At 41.4% G+C, this 23,536-nt stretch overlaps 3 protein-coding genes across 3 annotated transcripts; 1 reads left to right on the forward strand and 2 right to left on the reverse strand.

Annotated features, from left to right (window-relative positions):
* Window positions 1-142: 142 nt before the first annotated feature.
* Window positions 143-5,812, reverse strand: LOC133956258 (protein disulfide isomerase Creld1). Its single transcript, XM_062391166.1, has 11 exons — window positions 5,581-5,812; window positions 4,109-4,229; window positions 3,924-4,006; window positions 3,411-3,521; window positions 2,861-2,952; window positions 2,470-2,649; window positions 2,270-2,365; window positions 2,090-2,173; window positions 1,893-1,988; window positions 1,655-1,795; window positions 143-1,551 (listed from the first exon to the last, which is right to left on the reverse strand). Exons 2-11 carry the CDS (start codon window positions 4,223-4,225, stop codon window positions 1,331-1,333), a joined length of 1,221 nt encoding a protein of 406 aa, XP_062247150.1. The 5' UTR covers window positions 4,226-4,229; window positions 5,581-5,812; the 3' UTR covers window positions 143-1,330.
* Window positions 5,813-7,032: 1,220 nt separating this feature from the next.
* Window positions 7,033-9,725, reverse strand: mbd4 (methyl-CpG binding domain protein 4). The gene is made up of 8 exons (XM_062390919.1): window positions 9,590-9,725; window positions 9,302-9,482; window positions 8,281-8,996; window positions 8,116-8,181; window positions 7,889-8,023; window positions 7,651-7,800; window positions 7,381-7,484; window positions 7,033-7,291 (listed from the first exon to the last, which is right to left on the reverse strand). Exons 1-8 carry the CDS (start codon window positions 9,603-9,605, stop codon window positions 7,217-7,219), a joined length of 1,443 nt encoding a protein of 480 aa, XP_062246903.1. The 5' UTR covers window positions 9,606-9,725; the 3' UTR covers window positions 7,033-7,216.
* Window positions 9,726-10,175: 450 nt separating this feature from the next.
* Window positions 10,176-23,252, forward strand: ift122 (intraflagellar transport 122 homolog (Chlamydomonas)). Its single transcript, XM_062392528.1, has 29 exons — window positions 10,176-10,311; window positions 11,115-11,181; window positions 11,264-11,345; window positions 11,429-11,507; window positions 11,592-11,668; window positions 11,767-11,833; window positions 11,925-12,071; window positions 12,801-12,876; window positions 13,489-13,680; window positions 13,871-14,009; window positions 14,314-14,516; window positions 14,907-15,044; window positions 15,302-15,466; window positions 15,611-15,808; window positions 16,026-16,166; window positions 16,371-16,424; window positions 16,657-16,818; window positions 17,637-17,803; window positions 18,255-18,426; window positions 18,965-19,067; window positions 19,363-19,503; window positions 19,627-19,724; window positions 20,213-20,313; window positions 20,755-20,920; window positions 21,035-21,152; window positions 21,302-21,427; window positions 21,973-22,049; window positions 22,148-22,312; window positions 22,438-23,252. The coding sequence occupies exons 1-29, from the start codon at window positions 10,268-10,270 to the stop codon at window positions 22,522-22,524; spliced, it is 3,552 nt and encodes a 1,183-aa protein (XP_062248512.1). The 5' UTR covers window positions 10,176-10,267; the 3' UTR covers window positions 22,525-23,252.
* Window positions 23,253-23,536: the final 284 nt, after the last annotated feature.

Here is a 23,536-nt window from a genome sequence, read left to right on the forward strand (position 1 = left end):
TTGACCATAGAATTAAAATAGATGCAGCAGAACCAGAGATATCGTCTTTCTTATTCCACGCGTTTAACCTTGTCTAAACCTGATGCCTACATTACCCACAATGCAACTTGACCAGCAACTGTTGAGAGTTTTTGCATCTCCTTTAATTTATGACAAAACATGCTTTTGGAGGAAAACAAATTCCATACGCTTGAATGTTCTGTTTATGCAAAGAGCATACAGTTCTTCACAAAAGGAGAAAAAAATGACATGGAGGGTTGCAGACTTTTCTTACAAAGCAAACATCTATAATGAACAAAGACTGTATGGACGAGTTTTCACCCTTGGACAAGTTACATTTGATGGATGGATGAGAATTGATGCCTCAGGTGCTTTCTAACATGATGCTACAATACCTGCTAGAATAACAACTGAATAAATTAAAAAACTGCATTAAAATGCGCATAAATACACAGAGAAGATGTCGAGAACTAAATATAACAAACATCATTCCAATAAATATTGCTTTCGAAATTAAAGGCAACAGAAAATGGCTTACATCATCAAGATTGGAGCTGGTATTTACCTAAGCACATTCCTCCAAACTCTTAAAAAGTGGTCAGTAGCAGTAATGTTGGTGATCCAGCAGCTGTCAGACTTTCATGCCAAAGTGAGACAAATTAAAACAGTGTAGTACCTTTCATTTCAATTCCTGTTGTCATGCAGTATTACTGAAAAGAATCATTTCAGGAAGTAAAAAAAAAGTCATTCTGTGAACATTAATAACCAGTGGTTCATAATGGAACCATCCCAGAGTTTCAATGAGCTTTCTCTTTGGGCTGACTTCCTCGTCTAAACCGCAGGCCCATAGCAAAAATTGACCCGGCACTGTTGAAACTAACGCAACATTCAAACTATGGGAAAAGCTCTGCTTGACGGGCGGTTGATGACTGGAGGTTTCGATTGTGTGGAAGAAAGACATCGTTTCTCGAGCAACATCGAGGCCAGATGGAAAATCCAAATGCATATTAGGTTTGAACAATCAGCGGTGGTCTTCATGTCAACCTTGTTCCCAACAAAGTTGAGGTAGGGGATTAAGTTCCTTCACATCAGTGCAGTGTGGCCTTGTTAGTTCCTCTTCAAGATATATGGCTCCGTGGCCTTAACGTTCCTGCATTATCCTATTCATAAACATACATTACCCCAAGCCCTTTCAAGTAACTCCCAAAACCAAAATAAATCCCTGAAAGGCAAGCTCTGTCGTGATCATTTTCTGCCCCAGTCGAGTGATATTCACTTTGATTGGCTGGAATTCCAAGGTCCTTTCATTAAATCGTGGCCTCAGACACTTCTAGCGTCCTTTTATGAATCCATCCAACATGTAGTCCCCCTTCTCTGTCAACCAGTATCCGGCCATAGCAGCCACACCTCCAATGAAAATAGCTGTGAAAACCATATCACCCTTAGCAGCGAGAGTAGCGATGGCACAGATCACGACCCCAAAGAACATCTGCTGCAGTACAAGAACCTCGTCGTCTGTCATGTCGTCAAACAGTCCCTTCTCTGGGCCGGCTGAGGAGTGACACAAAAGAAACATTAAGCAAACAGATCCGAGAGGCTGTCAGCAACACACCATGTTGTAAGTTTCTGCATATTTACGGCTACGACTTCTCACCAGGTGGTTTGTTCTCGACACAAATGCTGTCTCTTCTGATGAATCCATCGGCACAGTCACAGTGGAAGGAACCCTCCTCGTTGATACAGGCCTCGTTGAGTCCTGGGCACGCTATCGCACGCTCATTACATTCATCTATATCTGTGCAAAGGATAAAAGAAACACAGCTTAAGTACACCAGGCCAAGGCTAAGAGTTAAATCGTAAACAAATTTAAGAGATAGTTAGTCGATGCTTACCAAGACACTTGGCTCCTTTCAATCTGTAGCCACGTGAACATTTCTTACACCGGGCAGGACCGCTTCCCATGCATCCCACACATGCCTGATCACAGCCTGGATTGAGCAAAAATCACAGCGGTGAACATTGAATACCGAACTACACATTAAGTCCTGTAATGTGACTTTAGCAGCAGCAACTACACAAGAGAATGTACCTCTGCATTCATACGCTCCATCTGTGTTGTGACAGTACGTGTTGGAGGGACATCGAGCCAGCTCCGTACCACACTCGTCAATGTCTAAGAGACACACACGGATAGTCAGAATATCAACGGCCAACAAACTGGGACAGAATCAAGGAAACGTTGCTGAATGAACTCTTAGGCCACACTCACCCACACACTTGTTGTCATGGAGGATCCAGCCCGGTTTACAGTCGAGGCATTTGTAGTCCTGCGGCCCTGAGCACTTCTTACACGAGTAATAACAAGCTAAAAACATAGAGACATGGAGATAATGTGACTTGAGCTGAACTCAAACATAATTAAGTTCATGCTGAGGATTTGTTGATGATTGAAAGGTTTATCTGAAGCACCTGCACAGGCTCCTTTGCTGTCATTGGAGCTTTTCTCTCTGTAGTAGCCATCAGCGCAGCCCTGGCACAGACTGCCTGAGTATCCAGGATCACAGACGCACTCTCCATCTCCCAGTCGAGTCCCCTCCCCCTCGCAGCGCCCTAGACCACCACACACCCCACCAGGGCTGGATGGACACTCTGTATTGGATGAGCATGACATTAGTGGGGTCCCTGGTCAGTAGTGCTTTGAAAGAGCATGATTGTAATAACAAACATTTGATTTGACTGTGTGATGAATTGTAAATAATGTTTTACATGAGACAGAAATAAATAAATTAGGGTCTGGTACAGTAAGACTTTATATAGGGATATCTGGTAGCTTGTGCTGAGTGGTTTGTGTGCTCCCCACCTTTGCAGCCAGGCCCAAAGTGTCCCGGTGGACAGCAGACTCTCAGTTCCTCTATGCACAGCCACTCAAACAGGTCTGGTGCCTCCTGCTGCCTAAATGACACACACATCATGACAGACATAGAGTTAGAACAGGGGCAAGGTAATACGTCTTAACTAAACATAATTACACAACAGTAACCAACAATGTCTCAAAATGATTAACAAAATGTGGCAGTCAGCCTTATTTAAATAGAACTTAGTTATTTTAATAACTTTATATTTTATCCACATTCATCAAAATATTTATTATATATATTGTTTGACCATGAAAACTAGACCTAACTCTCGTTTAACTGTTATTTACATTAAGTCGTTTTTCCACTGCATGACCCACATACTAGCCTGATTCCAGACCTAACACTTTAAATCACACTGAAAAACATGAGCTGCTCCCACTAATGGCTACCAGTCGACTAAACATCACCTGCTCCAGAGCAAATAAGCCAACATGCAAACAATTACAGAAATGAAAGGGAGATTCAAATCGAGTATGCAAACAATACATGTACCTGTGGAACCACCACGTCTCCACCTGGTCCTCTATCTGCTCCAGCAGCTGGTTACATTCAAAATCGGTTTTCTCACAAGCAGCTTCTACAATCTCCAGTAGTCGAGTCTCACTGAAACAAGAAGGCAACGGTTAAGAGATGCAGCTGGTGGAAATGAAAACAGAACAGGTGCAGGAGCTTTGCTACACCAACAAGGAGCGTAACATTTGAAATAGACTATCTAATGAAGTCATTCACACATTACAAAATATTATGCATTTGTGCTTGGAAGGACTTTCTGACTGGATCACATTCTGCAGGGTGCTTTCAGTAATACAATATAAAGAAAGAGGAAAGTTGGGAGTTAGTTTATGTAACAATATGAAATCATTTTCTGAAACAGTCTGCGTCATCTGCTATCTTTTTTTGGCATGTGCGATACCAGGCATCGACTTTCACAATCCTTTTTAGATTAGGTCTATATATTTTTAGTATTTTCATGAATAGATAAAGAATATGAAAAGTAGCTCTTACCTCCGTGCATACTTAGCCAACTTATCTTCTTCCCAAGCAGTGTTACCACCCCCAAAGTTCTTTTTCGCTGTTACTTCCAAACCCTAAAAAGAGGGAAATCATTTTAGGGCATTAAATACCAAAAATGATAAACTGGCACAGACAGACACAGATTAACTGATGCTTCACTATTGTAACTGCAGTACCGTAATGAAACTTTCGGTGAGTTTTCGACACGTCTGGCATGGCGCTGTCTGGACTCTCACGACAGAGAGCTCCGAGAGAAGTACCAGGGCAGGCAGGAACGGCCAGGCCCCCCACATGATCCTCCAGAAGAAAAACAAGCACACACAATCAAAAACATAATTTATGTTAATTAATTTGGTAAATGATTAGCATTTTAAGTGTAAGATAAAGATTTGGTAAATTATTTATATCACACTATAATAGACATTCGAATTGGAAACTTGTCCTGAGGAGACACAATTAGTTTCACCCCTATCCATTGGTTTGTTTGTTGTGATGCTTTGTTTAATCATCAGCAGGACAACCCAAAAACTTGTGAGCAAATTTCCACGAATCGTGGTAAGAAGATGGGACACGGGACAAAAATGAGCCCAGTGAATTTCGGAAAACAAAGTGGTGAAACAAATTTACATTGCTTTCTTTATCAATACAAGATCTTTGCCAGCATTTTTTTGGGACATTTTAACAGATTTCCCAGATTCAAGATTCATGGATCTTGATGAAATAAATCAAGTATATTTAGATGAATGATAAATGTGATAAATTTTGTGCAGCTGAATTTTATACATTTACTGTTGGGGCTGTTTACACAGCAGCCTTCACTTCATGATATCCCCAGGAAGAGTTACAGTTGCTGACATATATGATATGAAACACATTTGCTTAAAATTACATTGTGGTGCATAATAAACCGTTGATTCAATACATAAATGCTGCTTCTGATTTCTGAATAGAGGATTTGACTTTAAGTGTTGCAGAGAAGAGTTTTACCAGCTGTTTTCTTGTAAGACTATGAAATAACATTAAGTATATTGTAGTTTGATAAGCCAACAAATGTCTCAAATGTCTTTTCATCAGACAACCCAGGTCCAAACAACAGAAACATCCGTATAATATAGTGTTAAAACAACTATACTACTACTATCTGGTGTTATTCATGTATTTATTTGATTGTCATTTTCTCTTTTTATTTTAATGAAGACCAACGTCATCTTCATAATTTAGGTGAAACTCAAACTGAGCTTTACATGATTAACAACAATCCTCACGTGGCTCAGTGACATGTCTCCATGTGCTTTTGTGTTCATTAGTGTAGTTGTTGTATTTATTCTGTAAAATAGCTTTTCAATCGCTCGCCTTAACTGGGATGCTCTAGTTTCACCATTAGCTTAGCCAGCTCGGCTAGCTCAGCATCAGCACCACACTAGACCAGCTGACTAGCAGCTAAGGTCGTTAGTTAGCAGCTAGCCGGGGCTAACCTTGTTTCATCATTAGATGAGCGCACTACACTCACAGAGTCCGTTGAACTCAGCGGTGTGAGCATCGTTAGATATTCATCCACACGTGTCCTTAACGCTGGAGACACTTTGTATAAAAATCAACTATTAGCATTAGCTAGCCGAGCTGATGTAAATAGCTGCTTCGCTCTTACCTTATAGCAAAACCACCAAGACCGCTGCACCACTGACGATTGTCCGATTCCCTGCGTGTTCATACAGTAAAGGAGGAGGTTCATATTTTGGAGAGTCTGGTTTTAAAACTTCGAGTGAGCCATTGTTGTAGCAGGTGTCGGGGCCAGCTGAGCGAGCGGCTGCTAGCTAGTGCTGGTGGAGCAGTGGCGAGGATGAATGAACCAGCAGCTTCCAGCTGGTTCCCTGTTCTCCTCACAGGGTGACACCGCCCAGACCGGAGGAGGATGAGGGATTTAAATCATGACCACACACAAACACACACACACACACACACACACACACACACACACACACACACACGCACTACAGTACATTCAACAAAAAAAACAGAACATTAAAACCTTCTAATTTTCAAAATATACATATAAAGAACAATAAAAACAGGAGCCCGTTTTCACATTAGCACACATAGGTTGGCACAATATAAATACATATATTTTCAAAATTATAAAAGTGCTCATCAACACAAATTCAAGTGTCTCTCCCATTAGTCATTGCTAATGAAAACATGAAGTTATACTGTTGTGCTTGATTTTCATCGTCTGCTACTACCACTGTTTTGCTTTCTTTTTTCCTCATGATCTCCCTTATTTATTTATTTTTACTTCCAGGTGAATAACGGCATGGGTTCCCTAACGGGAGATCCCGACTGAGATTTCCTTATGAGACGCTGTTGTGGAGTAAGGTTAGCCAGCCCTCAAGGGCCCCCTCATGTCCTGGGGGCCCAAGCAGTTGCCTGCCTTGCCTGTTCGCAAGCAGAACCTCTGGAAGTTATTTAATCGGGTCAGGATGGAGCAGCTCTCTCTCTCCCCTCAGGACCTGCTGATCTTTCCCTAATGCTCCGCACCATTAGCTGCACACACCTCATCCCAATCCGTTTTGCCCCATTAAGACCAGTCTCTGGTCCCCAAGAGATCTACTGTTTCTTAGAAGGTCAATGTCCATGCTGGAAAAGCTCCTAGTAAAAATTTGTACAAACACACACACTGGTGTGGAAGCTATGGCGATGAAGATTGAAATAACCAGATTCACAGCTTGTTAACAACAACATTATGATAATGACCAAATAGAAAAGTTTTCATTCGGTTGTCCAGTCTTTTTCTTCTATTCCTCCACCAGAGAAGTTCAGTCTTTGTGTCTTTGTCCTGCAGGATTTCATTTTCCTCTTAAAGTTTGAGGTCTATTCACATTCAATCATAACACTGATCCAAATTACTGTACTGGTACAAGTTAGAGAATTAACCTTGACCTGCATTTGCATTCACTGAGTGTTTAGCATTAGCAAGAGTTGACCAAGAGAAAGCTGCTGTGTAGAGTAACCAGAGACAGTAAGAACCTTATCTACATGTTTATTGATGATACAGAAAAAACAGTCAGAAGATTGGTTGAATAATTCACTCATGAATCATATGAACTTTTAAAACACTTTATTACAAACTGGATACAACTTTTAAAATAAGGGCTATCACTGATATTTTATAGTATTATAAAATGACATGAACCTGAGCATAAACATGGTCATCATAATACTATGAGTATAGTTTATCATAATATTTCAGATAACAGTAGTCTGTACAATTCTTTGGACACTGTGCTTTAGATTCCAAGAGTTTCATGGTTCTCCCACAGCCAGGCGTGATATTTATTTAACTTGTGATCTTTAGGTGTCACCTTGACATTAAAAAAACAGAAAAAAATGTATTCTTTTAATAAATATTAATGGAATCCACAGAGAGTATAATTGTTATGATTATTCTCACCTGTCTCCACTCTTCCACACAGAAGATCCTGTAGGAGTCGTTGCCGTACTTCCCGATACCGTGCAGCTCGATGGGGTAACGCCACTGTTTAGTTAGATATTCATCTGCACAGGAGAAAATGGATTGTGGGATTTCTCTGGTTAGGGTATTTCCTCATATATTTTGGGCTAAAACCAAAATTTCTGCTGATAAGACACATTAACACTACAATAATACAATAATGTGCTTAAACATGTGCATTTGTTTCCATTAGTGGACAAGCCCATTCACCGGAGAAGCGTATGAGTGCTTTGGCTCTGAGCTCATAGAGGCCGAGTGGCTTCATGAGTTCAGACATCAGCTTCCAGTCGGCCTCCCGGGTCACCTCTGCTGACGGGTAACGCTCAAAGAACTGCCACAGCGCTGGAATAGCCATCTTGCCTGGAGAATTTTGAAAAACTAAATTATCACACTTAGGTAAAGGTTGGTGTGCCATCCAGTGTTTAAATGTGAATAAGATGGATCTAACCACTGGTCTTGTTTAGAAAGATGGTGGCAACCAGGAGCTTCCAGGGATCATGGAAAAGGGTTTCCTGTACGAGGTTGAATGGAGAACGAGGGGGTGTCCATTTCTTAAAGGCTTTCCTCCTGGGAGGACTGAGTCCTGAGTAAGGATAGAGAACAAACATGATTTAATTTCATAAATACCAAGCTTCCTCTTTGCTTCTTGAATGAAAATAATCATAACATTTTTACCATCTTTAAAGGATTTCCTGCTGAAATATGGGCTTGTTTTCCGTTTGTCTTCCGAGCTTTTGGACTCTAGGCAGACATAAAACCATTTTGTATGTACATGCAAACATATCAAATTGCAAAGTAAATAGAGGACACAAAGACAGATACATCACAGACTGTACTTACTATTCTGGGATTCTCTCACCGGTGTCGAGCTGACATCAGTGTCGGGTAACAACACCTCCTCTTCAACATCCTGATGACTGTCAGCATCAGTCTCCAGTTCAGAATTAGGCTTTTTCTCGCCTTTGCTGTGAATTTGCATCTCTTCATCACCTCTTTCCTCCTCTTTCTCATTCTCGCTCTCAGTGGCAGGTTCAACAGTCAGTGTCGGGACAGAAGGCTGCGAGTCTGTCTGCTCGTCCACATGAACACTGGAAGTGATTTTCTGTTTGCTAGAGGGAGCCAGTCGGAGCAGCTTCTCTCTCAGCCCGACTCTCTGAGGACTCCCCTGCATAATCACATCTTCCACTATTACTGAAGGTGCAGCTTGGATGCAGCACTCCACAGTCTCATCAGTTTTATTTCCACACACTTCTGGTAAAATGTCAGTATTAATATGGTTAAAGTCATCTGATTTCCTAACATTGTCGTCTTTAGTACTTCTGCAGGGGGAAGTGGAAGTGGTATTCAGAATTACCACTGCATCTTGCGTTGTCTCCTTCTGTTTTTTCTGTCTCCCCCTCGGTTTAATTTGGGTGGGAAGCATTATTTGTGAAGCTGTGATGACATCACCTTGGGATGTGGTGAAATCAAAGAGGCTGATGTCCAAGCTCCCGTCTTCATTTTGTAGGAGGAAAGCGTGCAGGGATGACCTTGACCGGAACTTCTGTCCCTGGGGACTTAAACAACAATAAGATCGATAAGACGCTGCTCTCATTACATCTGCAATGCACATCCAGCACTGTAAGTACTTTACTTAGGTACTTTGGAGGTTAAGATTTATATCCATCATGCATTATAATCAGAGGTCTGGTATCAACATCATGGGGTCAGTCAGGGATCACGTGATTAGATGAAAAGTACCCAGAAGAGCTTTAGACAGGTGTAACTAGGAGAATCGGTGCTGCTCATCCTAAATACTCATTAGATTAGATTGCGTTTTCTTTTATTACATACAAAGAGGATAACAAGAAAACAGATTCACCTTATTATGTAGACGTCCAGTTTGCCTGCTGTCTTGCCTGCTCTCCTCTGCCTCACCTCCCTGATCCAGCCAGGGGGCATCATGGCAATGTGGCACGAATCATCTCTGTCCTTAAGACTCTGGTTGTTCATGTCGCCAATGGTCTCCAGCTGGATGCATTTAGAAAGGTGTGCTGTTGTTTCTGACCCGAATGAGGGAGGGGTGAGATGACAACCTGGAGTTATTTATCACAACAACACAAACATGACATTTCTACACAGTGCAGTGTTACAGAAAGTAGACAGGTACCTCCAGAGTATGTCATAGATGCATCTTCTCACAGATGTGCAGGACAGATGTGGAGTCGGTTGTGTGTGTGGTCTGATTCCTCTGTGGCTCAGTGCACGTCCACTTTCTGCAAACTCGTAACGTATTTTGCTTTGCACACAGGAAGCAGCGAGCAGATCCGAGCGACGTTGCCAGGTTGGTCGATTTTCCGCCATATTCTGGTAGTTTGTCTTTAATTATCATAATTTAACCAAATATGAACAGACAGGAGATATTTTTCCGATTCAGTGGGAATTTATTACACTTTGAAGTGCCTAACAAACATTTACATGTCCACAAACTCCACCATGAAACCATTCGATCCTTCTGCAGAAATAAACTGTGAATTGTGTTGTTTTTTAAAGTTTCCTTCAGAGTTTAAGTTCTCCGCTGTTAGTGGTCCTACATCCATTACTACACAGGAAACAAGGAACTTCTAACAGCGAGTTCGTCTTGGTTTATTCTCCATAACAAGAAGTGGGTCGGGATTAAAACTGAGGGTTGAGCTACTTCCTATCTTTCAAACCTGGCAACGCAGGGACACGAGTCTGCGCAGTGCGAGCGGGTCATGCAAACAGGGCTGAGCGTGAAGAACCGACGGTAAACCGACAGCAACCTGTTGGATAGAAGAGCCCGGTGTGGTGTCGGTTAAAGGTGGCGATGAGAGCTGTCCTAGCCTGGAAGGAAACGATTCGTGACCAGTGGTGAGAGCTTGTAACCGGAGGGTCACGCGCTCGCGACCCGCCGCCGGTGATGGGACGCGTCGCTGTGTGGCTGGCAACGGTGGTTGCTATGTAAACCAGTGTTAGCACGCTAGCTAGCATTAGCCCCTGAGCTACTTGAAGATAGTCGACAGTGACAGTGAAGCTGAAGTCGTTTTTTTTCCTTTGTGTTAGTTTTAATACAACATATTTGTCCTATCTATAATGTGTAACGATAACTTTATTTTGAAATAGGATGTAACGTTAGGTCGGAGCTAACGCTAATGTTAAGCTAGCTAACATTAACAGTTCCAGGTTGTTGCTGCACACCTTGGGTCCATGTGAATTATTTGGGTGTCGTCATATAAACCTGTGTCAGTCCAGGATCAGAGTGACGACGTCATCAATTAATGCTGTGCTTTAGAAAACACCATACAGTGCTATGAAAGCAACTAAACAGAGATGTGTTTTGTCTTTCCCTTAAAATGGCAATAAACAATTACTACACTATAAACTAATAGATCATAACTCAGTAAGTTGAAAATATTTCCTTTAATACTTATATTTGAGACCTCAAGCTTATTTTCAAGTTTGATTATCATCTCTGTAAATAATTCCATTAATTCTGTCCAAATGACTGGGAAACTTAACAGTGTTAATTTAAAAGTAACCATGACATTGCAAAAGCACCTTCTTATTTAGTGTAACACCCTTTGCCAAAACATGACTTCAGGATGATTGGATCAGAAAAATGATTGTTGATCAACATCTTCCTCAGCACGAATTCATTATTCTTTCTTTTGCAGCGTTTATGACCTTGCCTTCAAACCAGATGGCAGCCAAATCATCATTGCAGCAGGCCTGCGTGTCCTTGTAAGGCTCCCCTATTTCCTTTGGCATTAGAAGTCCCTTATGTCAAGACTATATCAATCATTATTGTGTTTATTTTTGGCAGGTTTATGATGCGGATGGAGCAATTATCCAGCCTTTGAAAGGACACAAAGACACAGTGTACTGTGTGGCCTATGCCAAAGATGGTACTCAACTGTCTTTCCATTTATACACATTCTCCGTCACTAGTCATCACTGTAATCTTACTTGTTACTGTATTCTTCCCCAGGTAAAAGGTTTGCCTCTGGGTCAGCTGACAAAAGTATTATCATATGGACATCTAAACTGGAGGGTATTCTTAAATACACGTAAGTATGACTTTTTATATGAATGCAATTCTGCCGTGTGTGTTCCTCCAACCCTCACTTACTTTTTCATGTCTTCATCTGTAGTCACAATGACTCTATCCAGTGTGTTGCCTACAACCCTGTCACTCACCAACTTGCCTCCTGCTCTTCTGGTGACTTTGGTGAGTACCCCAGTATTTAGTATTGTTCATAATAAACCATGAACCTGTTCATATGTTTGAAAAAACAGGACATCTGAAAAACTTTTTTATATTTGTAGGTTTATGGTCACCAGAGCAGAAATCAGTGAACAAACATAAAGTCAGCAGCAAAATAACATGTTGTGGGTAAGTAAAGCCTTTAACTCTAACTATCAGTGGTACATTGAAAATGTTGATGGGGTTGAAGGTTATGTTGAGGGGTTTCATGTGATTGCAGGTGGACAAATGATGGCCAGTACCTTGCCCTTGGCATGATGAATGGAGTCGTGAGCATACGAAACAAGAATGGAGAGGAGAAGGTTAAGATAGAGCGTCCAGGAGGCTCCTCCTCTCCCATCTGGTCCATATCCTGGAACCCTTCTAAGTAAGTAGAAAATTAATTGAAACCATATCTCCAATAATCGTATGCCTCTCTCAGCCAGATAAACTCTTCCACTATCCATCCATCTCACCAAGATTTAACTGTAAGTGACTAGCTTGTATTGGGCCAGCAGGTGGCAGTAGTCAACCAGGGAGTGGTCCTGATTGTTTCTGTGATGGAGAGTCTCATGATGATTTAGAGAGCTGTATACCGTCTTTGATGCCCTCTGCAACCAAAGCCAGGAGCAAAGCTAAGACCATTACAGTAGATTGCAGGGCTTCAGAGAGTAGATCAGACAGGAAGATGACGAAGGTGCAGGGGTGAAGATGGCAGTGATGACACACAATGACAAGATGCATCAGATATATTATCAATTGGCTACAGGAAATATAATCGGTCCTCAGGGTTTCAGTGTATTGCTCATGGATGTTTTGAGAGGGTACATTTTTCTGAGCACAAGGGCTTAGGTGGATAAGTACATACATAGGGTTTCTGTATACAAAAATAATGAAAGTATTTAAATTAATGAATCTTCCGTTGGTTTCCATTATTATAGAGAGGAGCTTAACCTTATGTCATTATCCTCATTATCCTCATTAGTCTTATCAATATGGAGGTTGGTGCTCTATGCTTTCATCAACACTGTCATCATTATCTGAACAACTAAAGTTTCTTCAGAACAGTTTGTTGACAATGAATATTTACACCTGTAATTTTCTTGTGTCTAAACAGGGACGAGCACAATGACATTCTCTCTGTGGCCGACTGGGGTCAGAAACTCTCTTTCTATCAGCTCAGTGGAAAACAGGTGAATATCAACAGTCTTCACAAAATTACTGAATCCATGTCCTTATGTACAAACAGAATTGTCTTGTAAATACACACATATTAACTCAATAATTAATTTTATTCTAATGTGATAAACTCCTTACACTATCACTTCAGACTGTCAGGTGGGGGATTAGATAACTAAAGGTCTCATTACATGGGGAATAGAGATAGATAAAAATATATTTTTAATGCTATCAATCCATTATATATGCTATCACTTGCTATAGCCATAAGAAACAAGAATTCTTCAGGTCCTTCTATCCATCCCAAATATTGGAAACACTTTAGATTTGTGCTTAATGGTGTAATAAGACGGTTGGAAGTAGATTGAAACCATAACTGTATATTGGAAGTGATCCTGCTATGCTTTAATGGCCCCCTCACTGTCTTACAATCCCTGTGGGCAGTAACATAATTATAGACAAATATGCAGTGTTGATTACAACACCAGGAATTGTTCACATTGAAAGAAAATACTATGAATTCTCAGGCACATTTTTACTAGAATGAAAAGGAACAGATGCACAGAGTTGCAGTGCAATAAATATACTTGATTTATTCTTAGTTTATTGTCTTTTTTCTCTTTCAGATTGGAAAAGACAGACCGCTCACCTATGACCCGTGTTGCGTCAGCTACTTCTCTAAGGGCGAATACATAGTCATGGGCGGTTCTGATAAACAGTCCTCCCTCTATACTAAAGATGGAGTGCGACTCGGCACCATAGGCGAGCAGAATTCCTGGGTGTGGACGTGCCGGGTGAAGCCTGACTCCAACTTTGTGGTGGGTCTACAGCTTGTGAAGCCATATGTGTAGAGAAGTTATCTAAACTGTGCCAGTCTGAGGATGTGTCCTGCACATCCTCAGACTGTTGTCAGAACTGTTGTCAGAGCTGTTGTCAGAACTGACAACAGCAATATCTTTCTTAGAGGTGTTAATATGATGAACTTCTACATTATCTTCTCTTCTGTAGGTGTTGGGCTGCCAGGATGGAACCATTGCCTGCTACCAACTTATCTTCAGTACAGTTCACGGCCTCTACAAGGATCGCTACGCATATAGAGACGGCATGACCGATGTCATTGTCCAGCACCTCATCACAGAACAAAAAGGTACACTATTGTTTTTAACAATAGGAAATTCATAGAGGAATTATTTCAATGCAGTTGTTTTATTACTTTCACGTTATTATATCAGCTTCATCCACAGTCTTCCAATAACTGTTTTGTAAGGGCAGACAGTCAGCTGTTTTTCAAATAACAGGTATCTCATTTTTGTGACGTGAAAACTGATGAGATGGTTTGTAGAGATAGTTTTGATGACAGAATCATTCAGTACTATGATTTAGTTTTTAATTAAAGCACCTTCATCCCACCTGACATGCCCACTCTCTCTTCCATCTCCTTCTTTCCCCAGTGAGGATCAAGTGCCGCGAGCTGGTGAAGAAGATCGCCATCTACAGAAACCGCCTCGCCATCCAGCTGCCTGAGAAGATCCTCATCTATGAGCTTTATTCAGATGACTCCTCAGACATGCACTACCGCATCAAGGAGAAAATATGCAGGAAGTTTGAATGCAACTTACTGGTTGTCTGCTCCCAGCACATCATCCTGTGTCAGGTTAGTCAGAGAACAAATACGACTTCCTTGGTCATAAAAACAGAGCCTTCAAAATATTCTTTTTATATGTTTAGTCTGTTTGTGTTTGGGTTTTTCCTGAGATAATTAGACAACCATTTTCATATTTGTAAGGCCACATTCTGACTTCTTGTTCTGAATAAAGTTTGTGAATTTAATGAATGGGAACATCAACAGTCTGGGGGTCTCTGTGTGTTTGCAAGGGGACTGTTAGAGAGGAGGATCAGCCATTACACAGAGGCTATTTCAAGTTTCATGGTCACAGCTTTTAGACCATAAAAATGGTCTGTGCTCATATGGGCAGTGAATGTCCAAGATTTATTGTGTTATATGTAACTGGTCTCATTTTCCCCCCTTTTTGCTCTCATGCAGGAGAAGCGGCTCCAGTGTCTGTCCTTCACCAGTGTCAGGGAGAAAGAATGGGTGATGGAGTCCCTAATTCGCTACATCAAAGTTATCGGTGGTTCTCCAGGCAGAGAGGGTCTATTAGTAGGGCTGAAGAATGGAGCTGTGAGTATATTACACACATTAAGTACTTTAGATGACAGAAGATGATTTAGAAATCTCACAAGCTCGTGGTCTGGGAATTTGAATATAAAAGAAAACAACTTAATAATTCAAGAAAATTAGATTTATTTATATGACGATGGGATTGCAAGTCCTAAAAACATTTCTCAGTGTATAAACATTTATCTGAACTAGATTTAACTAGCACTATAACCAGTGTTCTATTCTGATCTTGTTCTGCTGCTGGTTTTCTTATGTAGATCCTGAAGATATTTGTTGACAACCCGTTTTCCATCACGCTGCTGAAGCTGTCCACCTCAGTGCGCTGCCTGGACATGAGCGCCTCCCGCAAAAAACTGGCTGTGGTGGACGAGCACAACACTCTGCTGGTCTACGACATCAACACTAAAGAACTGCTTTTTCAGGTCAGCTGACAGAGTGTTACATGTATGACTGAGGAGACTTACTTGGCAATAGTCCCACTCCAGTAAAAAGTTTGAAACCACAATAAAACATTCCCCTTGTGCCCTTTTATATGATAAATACCGTCTCCTCTCTCTTCCCTGTAGGAGCCTAATGCTAACAGTGTGGCTTGGAACACCCAGTGTGAAGACATGTTGTGCTTCTCTGGCAGTGGGTACCTTAATATCAAGGCCAGCAATTTCCCAGTGCACCAGCAGAAGATGCAGGGTTTCGTGGTTGGTTACAATGGATCGAAGATCTTTTGTCTCCATGTCTATTCCATGTCAGCGGTGGAGGTACCTCAGGTGTGTATCATGTTGTCAGCCTGTCCTAGTCTGAGGACAATGATCGTGATACATGTGGTCATAATGTAGAAATGAGAGCATATGGTTGCTAGTATCACAACAAAAGGATTAACCTTTAAAGACTCATGTTCTATCATGTATTATTATAATTTTTCTGCTGATTTCACAGTCTTAACTTTGTAATACTCTGTGATTGTCTTGTTGTTGCTCTGCCCAGTCAGCGCCCATGCACCAGTACCTGGAGAGGAAGATGTTCAAGGAGGCCTATCAGATAGCCTGTCTGGGTGTGACAGACAGTGACTGGAGGGATTTAGCCACAGATGCCCTGGAGGGACTTGACTTTGACACAGCAAAGAAGGCAAGTCAGACACATGCACACTGTTCTGACTGAGACCAGAGTCATCAACACATTCCTTTTCACAGGACAAACAAAATGTGTTAAAAATGTTCCTATTGAATCTTGGAGGCAAGATTTTAAAGAAGAAACTTTGTACTACAAAAGAAAACACAAAAACCTGAAATTCTTTGAGGCCAACTACTTCTTCTCTTTTCCTTTATTCAGGCGTTCATTAGAATCAGAGACCTGCGATACCTGGAGCTCATCAATAGCATTGAGGTAAGACTTACTTTAACATTATGTAAAGTTTATATTTTCTGTTTGCTGATTTCTATTTTGGCTCAAGCTTATGTCCTCAACATTAGACACGGCTGAGAAGAGATGTGTCCCTAACACTCATGGAAATTGTATATGTACAGTGTTTCTGGGGCAAACCACCAAAATGTAATTTGTCTCGCCATTTCCTTGATTAACCACAATGCATGCCAATGTTTTTGTTTATGATTTGCAGGAGAGGAAGAAGCGAGGTGAGGAATACAACGAGCTGTTCCTGGCAGACGTCTTTGCCTACCAGGGGAAATTCCATGAGGCAGCCAAGCTCTACAAACGCACTGACCATGAATCCAGAGCCCTGAGCATGTACACTGACCTGCGCATGTTTGAGTACGCCAAGGTGATGAAATCATGGATTGTTAACAACACACATGCACATGTACAGCATACCTTGTATCATACAGACAGATAGACCTGGAAATGGAAAGCATTGCATATTTTGAGGGATGTAGAACATGTGTTTTTCTTCATTATGTGCAGTTATGCCAAGTCGGGGCCCTGTGTTGTGTTCAAACGTCCCCCTTTACCATCTGTCTTTCATCTGCTCATATATCACTTATATCTTCACATGCATCAACTGATCAGTGCACACACACTTTGCTTTTATACACGTATTCCTGGTCAACACAACCACGGTTTGAGATGAAGCATAAACGGAGAGAAACAAGGCGACATGAGCACTTTGATGAGGGGGTCAGTTTGAGTTGAGACACATTCATGTTATATTATGTTACCATGTGGAGGAACACTTTGATCATGTGTGGCCATCTGGTCTCACTGGTTGTTTGTTTTAGATATAAGGTACAACAGAGGGAAAGGTGTTCCAAACGTTTTGCCTTGTTGATTGACTCTCCTCCTACTGTCTAACCCTGATGAGTGTCTTTGGCAAAGATACTGAACCCCTAAAATGGCCCATCATAAATGTTGAGTGTACTTAAAATGTAAGTCGCTTTGGACAAAAGCGTCAGCTAAATGACATGTAATGTAATGTAATGTAATGAAGTTTTTTGCTTAAACTGGACTTATACTGCTCTCCATCACGATTGCCATTAGTGTTCTAATTGAGATATTAACTGTTTGCATTACTCACTTATTTCCATTCCTTTTGAGGCTTTAAAGTTCTAACTTGTTTGGAACTGTGTTTTTTCTTGTTTTCAGGAGTTTGTCAAAACAACAGACCCAAAGAGCACTCGGATCCTGATGACCAAGCAGGCCGACTGGGCTAAGAGCAGCAAGGAGCCTCGGGCTGCAGCAGAGATGTACCTGTCAGCTGGAGAGCATCTCAAAGCCATTGACATCATCGGCGAACACGGCTGGGCAGACATGTAGGTGTCAATCACTGCATGAAACAGTCCTCTACTCTAAACTGAGAAAAGACTTTGTCTAAATTAATCCGACTAGCAAATGTCACCGAGAATGCCATCGCTGAAGAGAAGATGGTGATGTGAAGTTTCTTTGTGGTCGACCTTTATCCTGAGAAACATACATGTTCAGAGACATTGACCAAATGCTGTTGAGATAAGTAAAATGTCCAGTATGATAAACACAGATTTAAAGTCCTATCCAGGGTTGAAGATTCTTCAACCATCACATACTCCTGAGTTGACATGTTAATTTAAGTCAGAATATTTGTTACATATATAGAAGCACAACTAATCAATAGCAAATATCCATAACATCTATAACTCCCACTTGAAATTGGTATTAAAAGCTGTATTTGACAAGCTAATAGAAAGCATTAATTACCTTTCTGATTACCTCTCTCCACTCATCCAGGCTGATCGATATTGCTCGTAAGTTGAACAAGGCTGAGCGCGAGCCACTGGGAAAATGTGCACTCTACTTCAAGAAGCTGAAGCACCATGGCTATGCCTCGGAGATCTATTTCAAGATGGGAGACTTGCAGGCTCTGATGCACCTGCATGTGGAAACCCGGCACTGGGAAGAGGTGAGACACATTTAGCAACACAGCAGGGACAAAGGACATCATAACTTATTGCATTGTCCTGATCACACTTAAATATAATGTGAACCATACAGGACTGGGCTAAATGATCTGCAGTGGGACTCAAAAATATGTGTCATAAACCACAAAGGGAAATACTTAAGTGTCGGGGCTCTTCAGTTATCTAAGGGACACCCAGAAAAGTAAAGTGAATTTTTTGAAGGAACCACAGCAGAATGCAAACAGTAAGATAATACAGCTGCCTAGTTTCCTTATACACTGACAAACTGAAACCATGCACATGATCCAGAGCTAATCATCCAGCTTTGTGTTTCCCCTAATCCAAGCCCACTGAGGGAGGTGAACAGCTGGTTCACATAGTTGTAGTTCAAGTTGTGTGTCAAATCAACTTAGCTCAAACGCTAATCTTGTTCTTAACTAATCAGTAATATTAGAGTAATGTTTTGACTGGATGAAATGTTTTTTTGAATAATAATTGATGAATTAATTGTCCTTTTGTCTCCTTCTGACCATTTCTCAGGCCTTCTCACTAGTGGAGAAAAACCCACAGTTCACAAGTGACGTCTTCGTGCCTTACGCCCAGTGGTTGGCTGAGAACGACCGATTTGAGGAGGCACAGAAAGGTGAGTCTGCGTCACTATGTTCAGGTTCATACTTGGTAAAACTTAGTCTTGTATTCATTAAGTACCAAGTTATCTTGCTGAATAGCCAAAGCAAAGAGCATTTCCTTCTCCAAACAAACTGGAAACAACAGTGTAAAAACATTACTACTATGATAACTTATCACCGAAAGAAATCACACTCAAAACACCAGCTATATCAGGTTTCTTAGATTGCCACTTAAAATCCAGCCTTTATAATTTCTCATGATCACTCAATAAAAACTCATTCATCACCACTTTGATTCTGTCTTTTCAGCATTCCACAAGGCGGGGCGACAGAACGAAGCTGTGAAAGTCCTGGAGCAGCTTACCCACAATGCAGTGGTGGAGAACAGGTTCAATGACGCTGGGTATTACTACTGGATGCTGTCTATGCAGTGTCTGGACATCGCCAGAGGTAAGAAATGTCCTCAATGCACCGATCCACCATTTCCAGCCATAAGTTGTTTTTAGTGTAAAACTTGATGTATTAATTGTTCTGTTCTAATCATATTTTAATTTCCTTTTTTGTTTGAAGCAGAAGATGAAAAGCAGAGGGATGAGATGCTGAAGAAGTTTGAGCATTTTCAGCATCTTGCTGAACTCTACCACGTCTATCGCTCTATTCAGCGTTACACGGTGAGAACATCCAACTTTGTCGAACTTAATCTTGATAAGAAATACAGTAGTTATGATAGATAAGCCTTTTATGTCACAGTAAAAGCAGTTCACTTCCTGAAATCTCCCTGACCCCGATCACCATGGTAACTAGTTGCTTGATTGATCATGATGAAGACCTCATCAATAGTCGTCTTCAAGCCCTAACCTACTTATAAACAAGCAAAGCCTGGTCATGAGCTCTACATGGGGACCTGGCCAGTCTCAGTGTCCTCAGTTTGTTGTTGCAGCTTTCTGCTGGGATCTGGTCACAGCCCTGAAATACAGACTCATCGCTGTGATCCAGACCAGAGCAGGAAACTTCTATATCTCACTTTCACTCTCCAGGGCAGGCACAATAGATTTGAACCATCTACTCTTAGAATAAAGTGTTGTTAGTGATTGGAAGTATGAGATTCAATGAATGTTTTATAATCTGTGCAAATCTCTTCAACTGGTTTCGTCTTCAGGATGAGCCCTTCAGCTCCCACATGCCAGAGACGCTCTTCAACATCTGCAGGTTCCTCCTGAACAACCTCACCAAGGACAAACCACGAGGCATCTCTGAAGTGTATCCTTCCATATGAGAATGTAGTTCTAACACTGTAAAAGATCTTGAGCAAATATGTTCAGAATATAGGACTGTGGAGCAAGTGGTGAAACAGAGAAAGAGGAAGGGAGCAAACTGAATTGGCACCACAGCTGAAACCATGCTGCTGCTGAGAGAAAGAAAATGGGTGATCATGGATTGGAGGATAAGATGCCAGCAAGTAGCACATTCTCTGTTATTTAAACAAATGCTCTGATTACTGAACTCTGTGCATATGTGTGCCCACACAAACACACTAAATAATATATTTTGATTAAAGAAATACACACAATGCCAAGCACAGCCACACAGACAAATCCATGGATTCTCTCGCAGTGGTATGAGGAAGGCAAAGGACTCTCACACATCCTATATCCTAAGTCTCTTCCTCTTGCAATACATTTTCCTTGACCTAATCATCAGTAACACCCTGTATGCCTTGGTCAAGCAGAGTGAAAAACTGGGAGCATATAAACTTGCCAGGTATTGTTATGAGAAGCTCCAGGAGTTGTACATTCCCTCTCGCCTCCAGGACTCCATAGAGCTGGGCAGCGTCAAAATCCGCTCTAAGCCTTTCCACGACAGCGAGGTGTGTAGAAGAGTTGGATGTACACGTTCAAACATTGTTCATAACTACTCTTTGAATATTAGAGCTTTTATCCATTCATGTATTGGTTAATATTCCACCATGTGTTTACTGCAGGATCTGATTGAGGCCATGATGTGCTACCGCTGCTCCACCAACAACCCCCTGCTGAACAACCAGGGGAGTGTGTGCATCAACTGCAGGCAGCCTTTCATCTACTCAGCTTCTTCATATGGTCAGTGAAATCCTTACATATTTTCATATTTTATTCTTTTATGGCTGTGTTGCTATGTTCTGATTTGTGAAACACTTTGTAACTTTCTTTTGAGAAGTTCTATATCGATATATTATCGTGTTTCTAATGAGATTCTCTTTTGTGCACAGAGGTGCTGCCCCTGGTTCAGTTCTATCTGGATGAGGGCATCAGTGATGAGGAGGCTGTGTCTCTTATTGACCTGGAGGTTCCTCAAAATGATGACAGGGATGCAAACCAGCCAGAGTTGGACAGTGGTATCCTTTGACCACTGCTGTAACATAAATACATACAAAGTAACAGATGATTTGCAGGCCTTGTATGAACTCTGCGGGACCAAGGTGTGTGTACCTCGGCCCTGACACACTGCAGATCTGTTCAGAATGAAGCATGTGACTCTCATTTGCCTTGTGACAGTTCTAAGAAGCTGTTTAGTCTGCATTGGCCTCGATTCTGGGCTGGTGGGTAAGCTGTCAGTGCTAAGTCATCTTAGCTCTTGAGCTAATAGGGTTAGCGAGGCTCTCCTGTCTCATCTTAATGACACTAACCCTCTGAGAGCCGGAGCCACAGCCCCTAGTGCAGGGATTAACCTGCATTAGCTGGCAGACACTCAAGGGCACTGAGGTCTGCCCCGTTCTCCCAGTTTGAAAACTCTCACTCTGAGAAGAGTCTCTGAGGAATCATCTTGTAAGGAGATTTTTCCTGTGTTAAAAATGTATAAGTACAGAAAAAATGCATTATGAAAGCACAAAAAACTTGATGTTATATTGTGTGAAATTTGTTCTTTAACAACATCAATCAGAGATGCAGTCTTTGAGGCTGGATGAGGCTGCAGATGAAGCAGAGGACGACCCATTCACTGCCAAAATGAGCTTTGATGTAAGTAAAAGAGATGGGGATTCATATTCCACCAGGTGGACAAGGTGAAAGGACTCGTCCATATTAAAACATGGATGTGTTTCTGTGTGTCCAAGCAGCAGGGGGGCTCGACCTTTGTCCCCATCAAGGTGAGTCGCTCAGCGCTGCGCTCCATGAGCAGGAGGGACGTCCTGATCAAACGCTGGCCCAGGCCGCTCAAGTGGGAATACTTCCGCTCTCTGCTGCCAGATGTGAGCATCACCATGTGCCCCACCTGCTTCAAGGTACAGTATTTACAACATTCACAGCTTATTTGACCTGTTGTTCCTTCACTGTCCTTTTTTCTTACAGTAACACTGTTTTATTCATGTTGCTCAACTGCTATAATTATGTGTCTGTTTCCTTGTAGATGTTTCACAGTGAGGACTACGAACTCCTGGTGCTTCAGCACAACTGCTGTCCGTACTGTCGCAGACCTATCGATGAACCAAACTGACCTCCCTACATCTACGGCAATTAATCTGTTATGTATTTGGGGGGGGTCAGAGTATCTTGGCAGCACAGAGAGACTTAACAACAAGCAGCTCTTTAAAACATTTCATATTTAGGACTCCATGCTGATGAGGCCCAGAGGCATTGTCTTCGGGTTGCCCATCGCTCTTTGTCCCATGCTTGTGAACATCCATCTTTCAAGAACGTCCTTGAGGTGATTTCCTCAATGTTGGTACTGATTAGATCTTGGTGGTCAAAGGTCAAGTTCATGTGTGACCTCACCAAACATTTTTTTGACCTTGTGAACACAGCATTCGAGGAACACCTTGAGAAAATGTCTTCAAACTTACGTACAAGTGTTCACGTGGATTCAAAGATGAACTGCTTTGATGCTTGCGGTTGAAGCTCAAAGGACAATGTCACAGTGGCCTTATGTTCTTGTGTGATAGATATTTTGACCTTCCAATGTTTTCATGCATCTTAATACAGTTGTTACTACTTAGACACCTATAGGTTTAATATCATGTGAATGTTTAGCTTCTTGAGCTGGAGAAACACCTGTAATGTTTGTGTGTTTGGTCATAACAGAGTTTAAGAAAAGTGCCCATCAGCCAATCTGCTCTGCGGGATTATAAGGATCAGATCACCAAGAGATCTCACTGATTATCTCATCACTTGAAAGGGATTGTGAGTGTACAGTGTAAAATATGTCACTATGAAACATATTTATTTGACCTAATAGAGTCCAAAATTATTTGTTATGTAGATAATGTTATTATTCACAAGGGCCAGATATCTGCCAACAAGTGCATTCCACAGACTCACATACTGATGCTATACCGTGTTTTATAACATATGTCACCTGTTGTTTAGTCATGAGAATGTATTTTTATATTGACAGAAATACAAGTTTTTTCAATAGAAGTATTTGGTCTTTTTTATCATAGTTATTGAAAAAATGGGATTTGTATTTTAACCACTCTGGTTTAAATCACAGCCACTTGTTTCCATCGCTG

Source organism: Platichthys flesus, chromosome 7 (assembly GCF_949316205.1).
Source record: "Platichthys flesus chromosome 7, fPlaFle2.1, whole genome shotgun sequence".
Taxonomy (NCBI): domain Eukaryota; kingdom Metazoa; phylum Chordata; class Actinopteri; order Pleuronectiformes; family Pleuronectidae; genus Platichthys; species Platichthys flesus.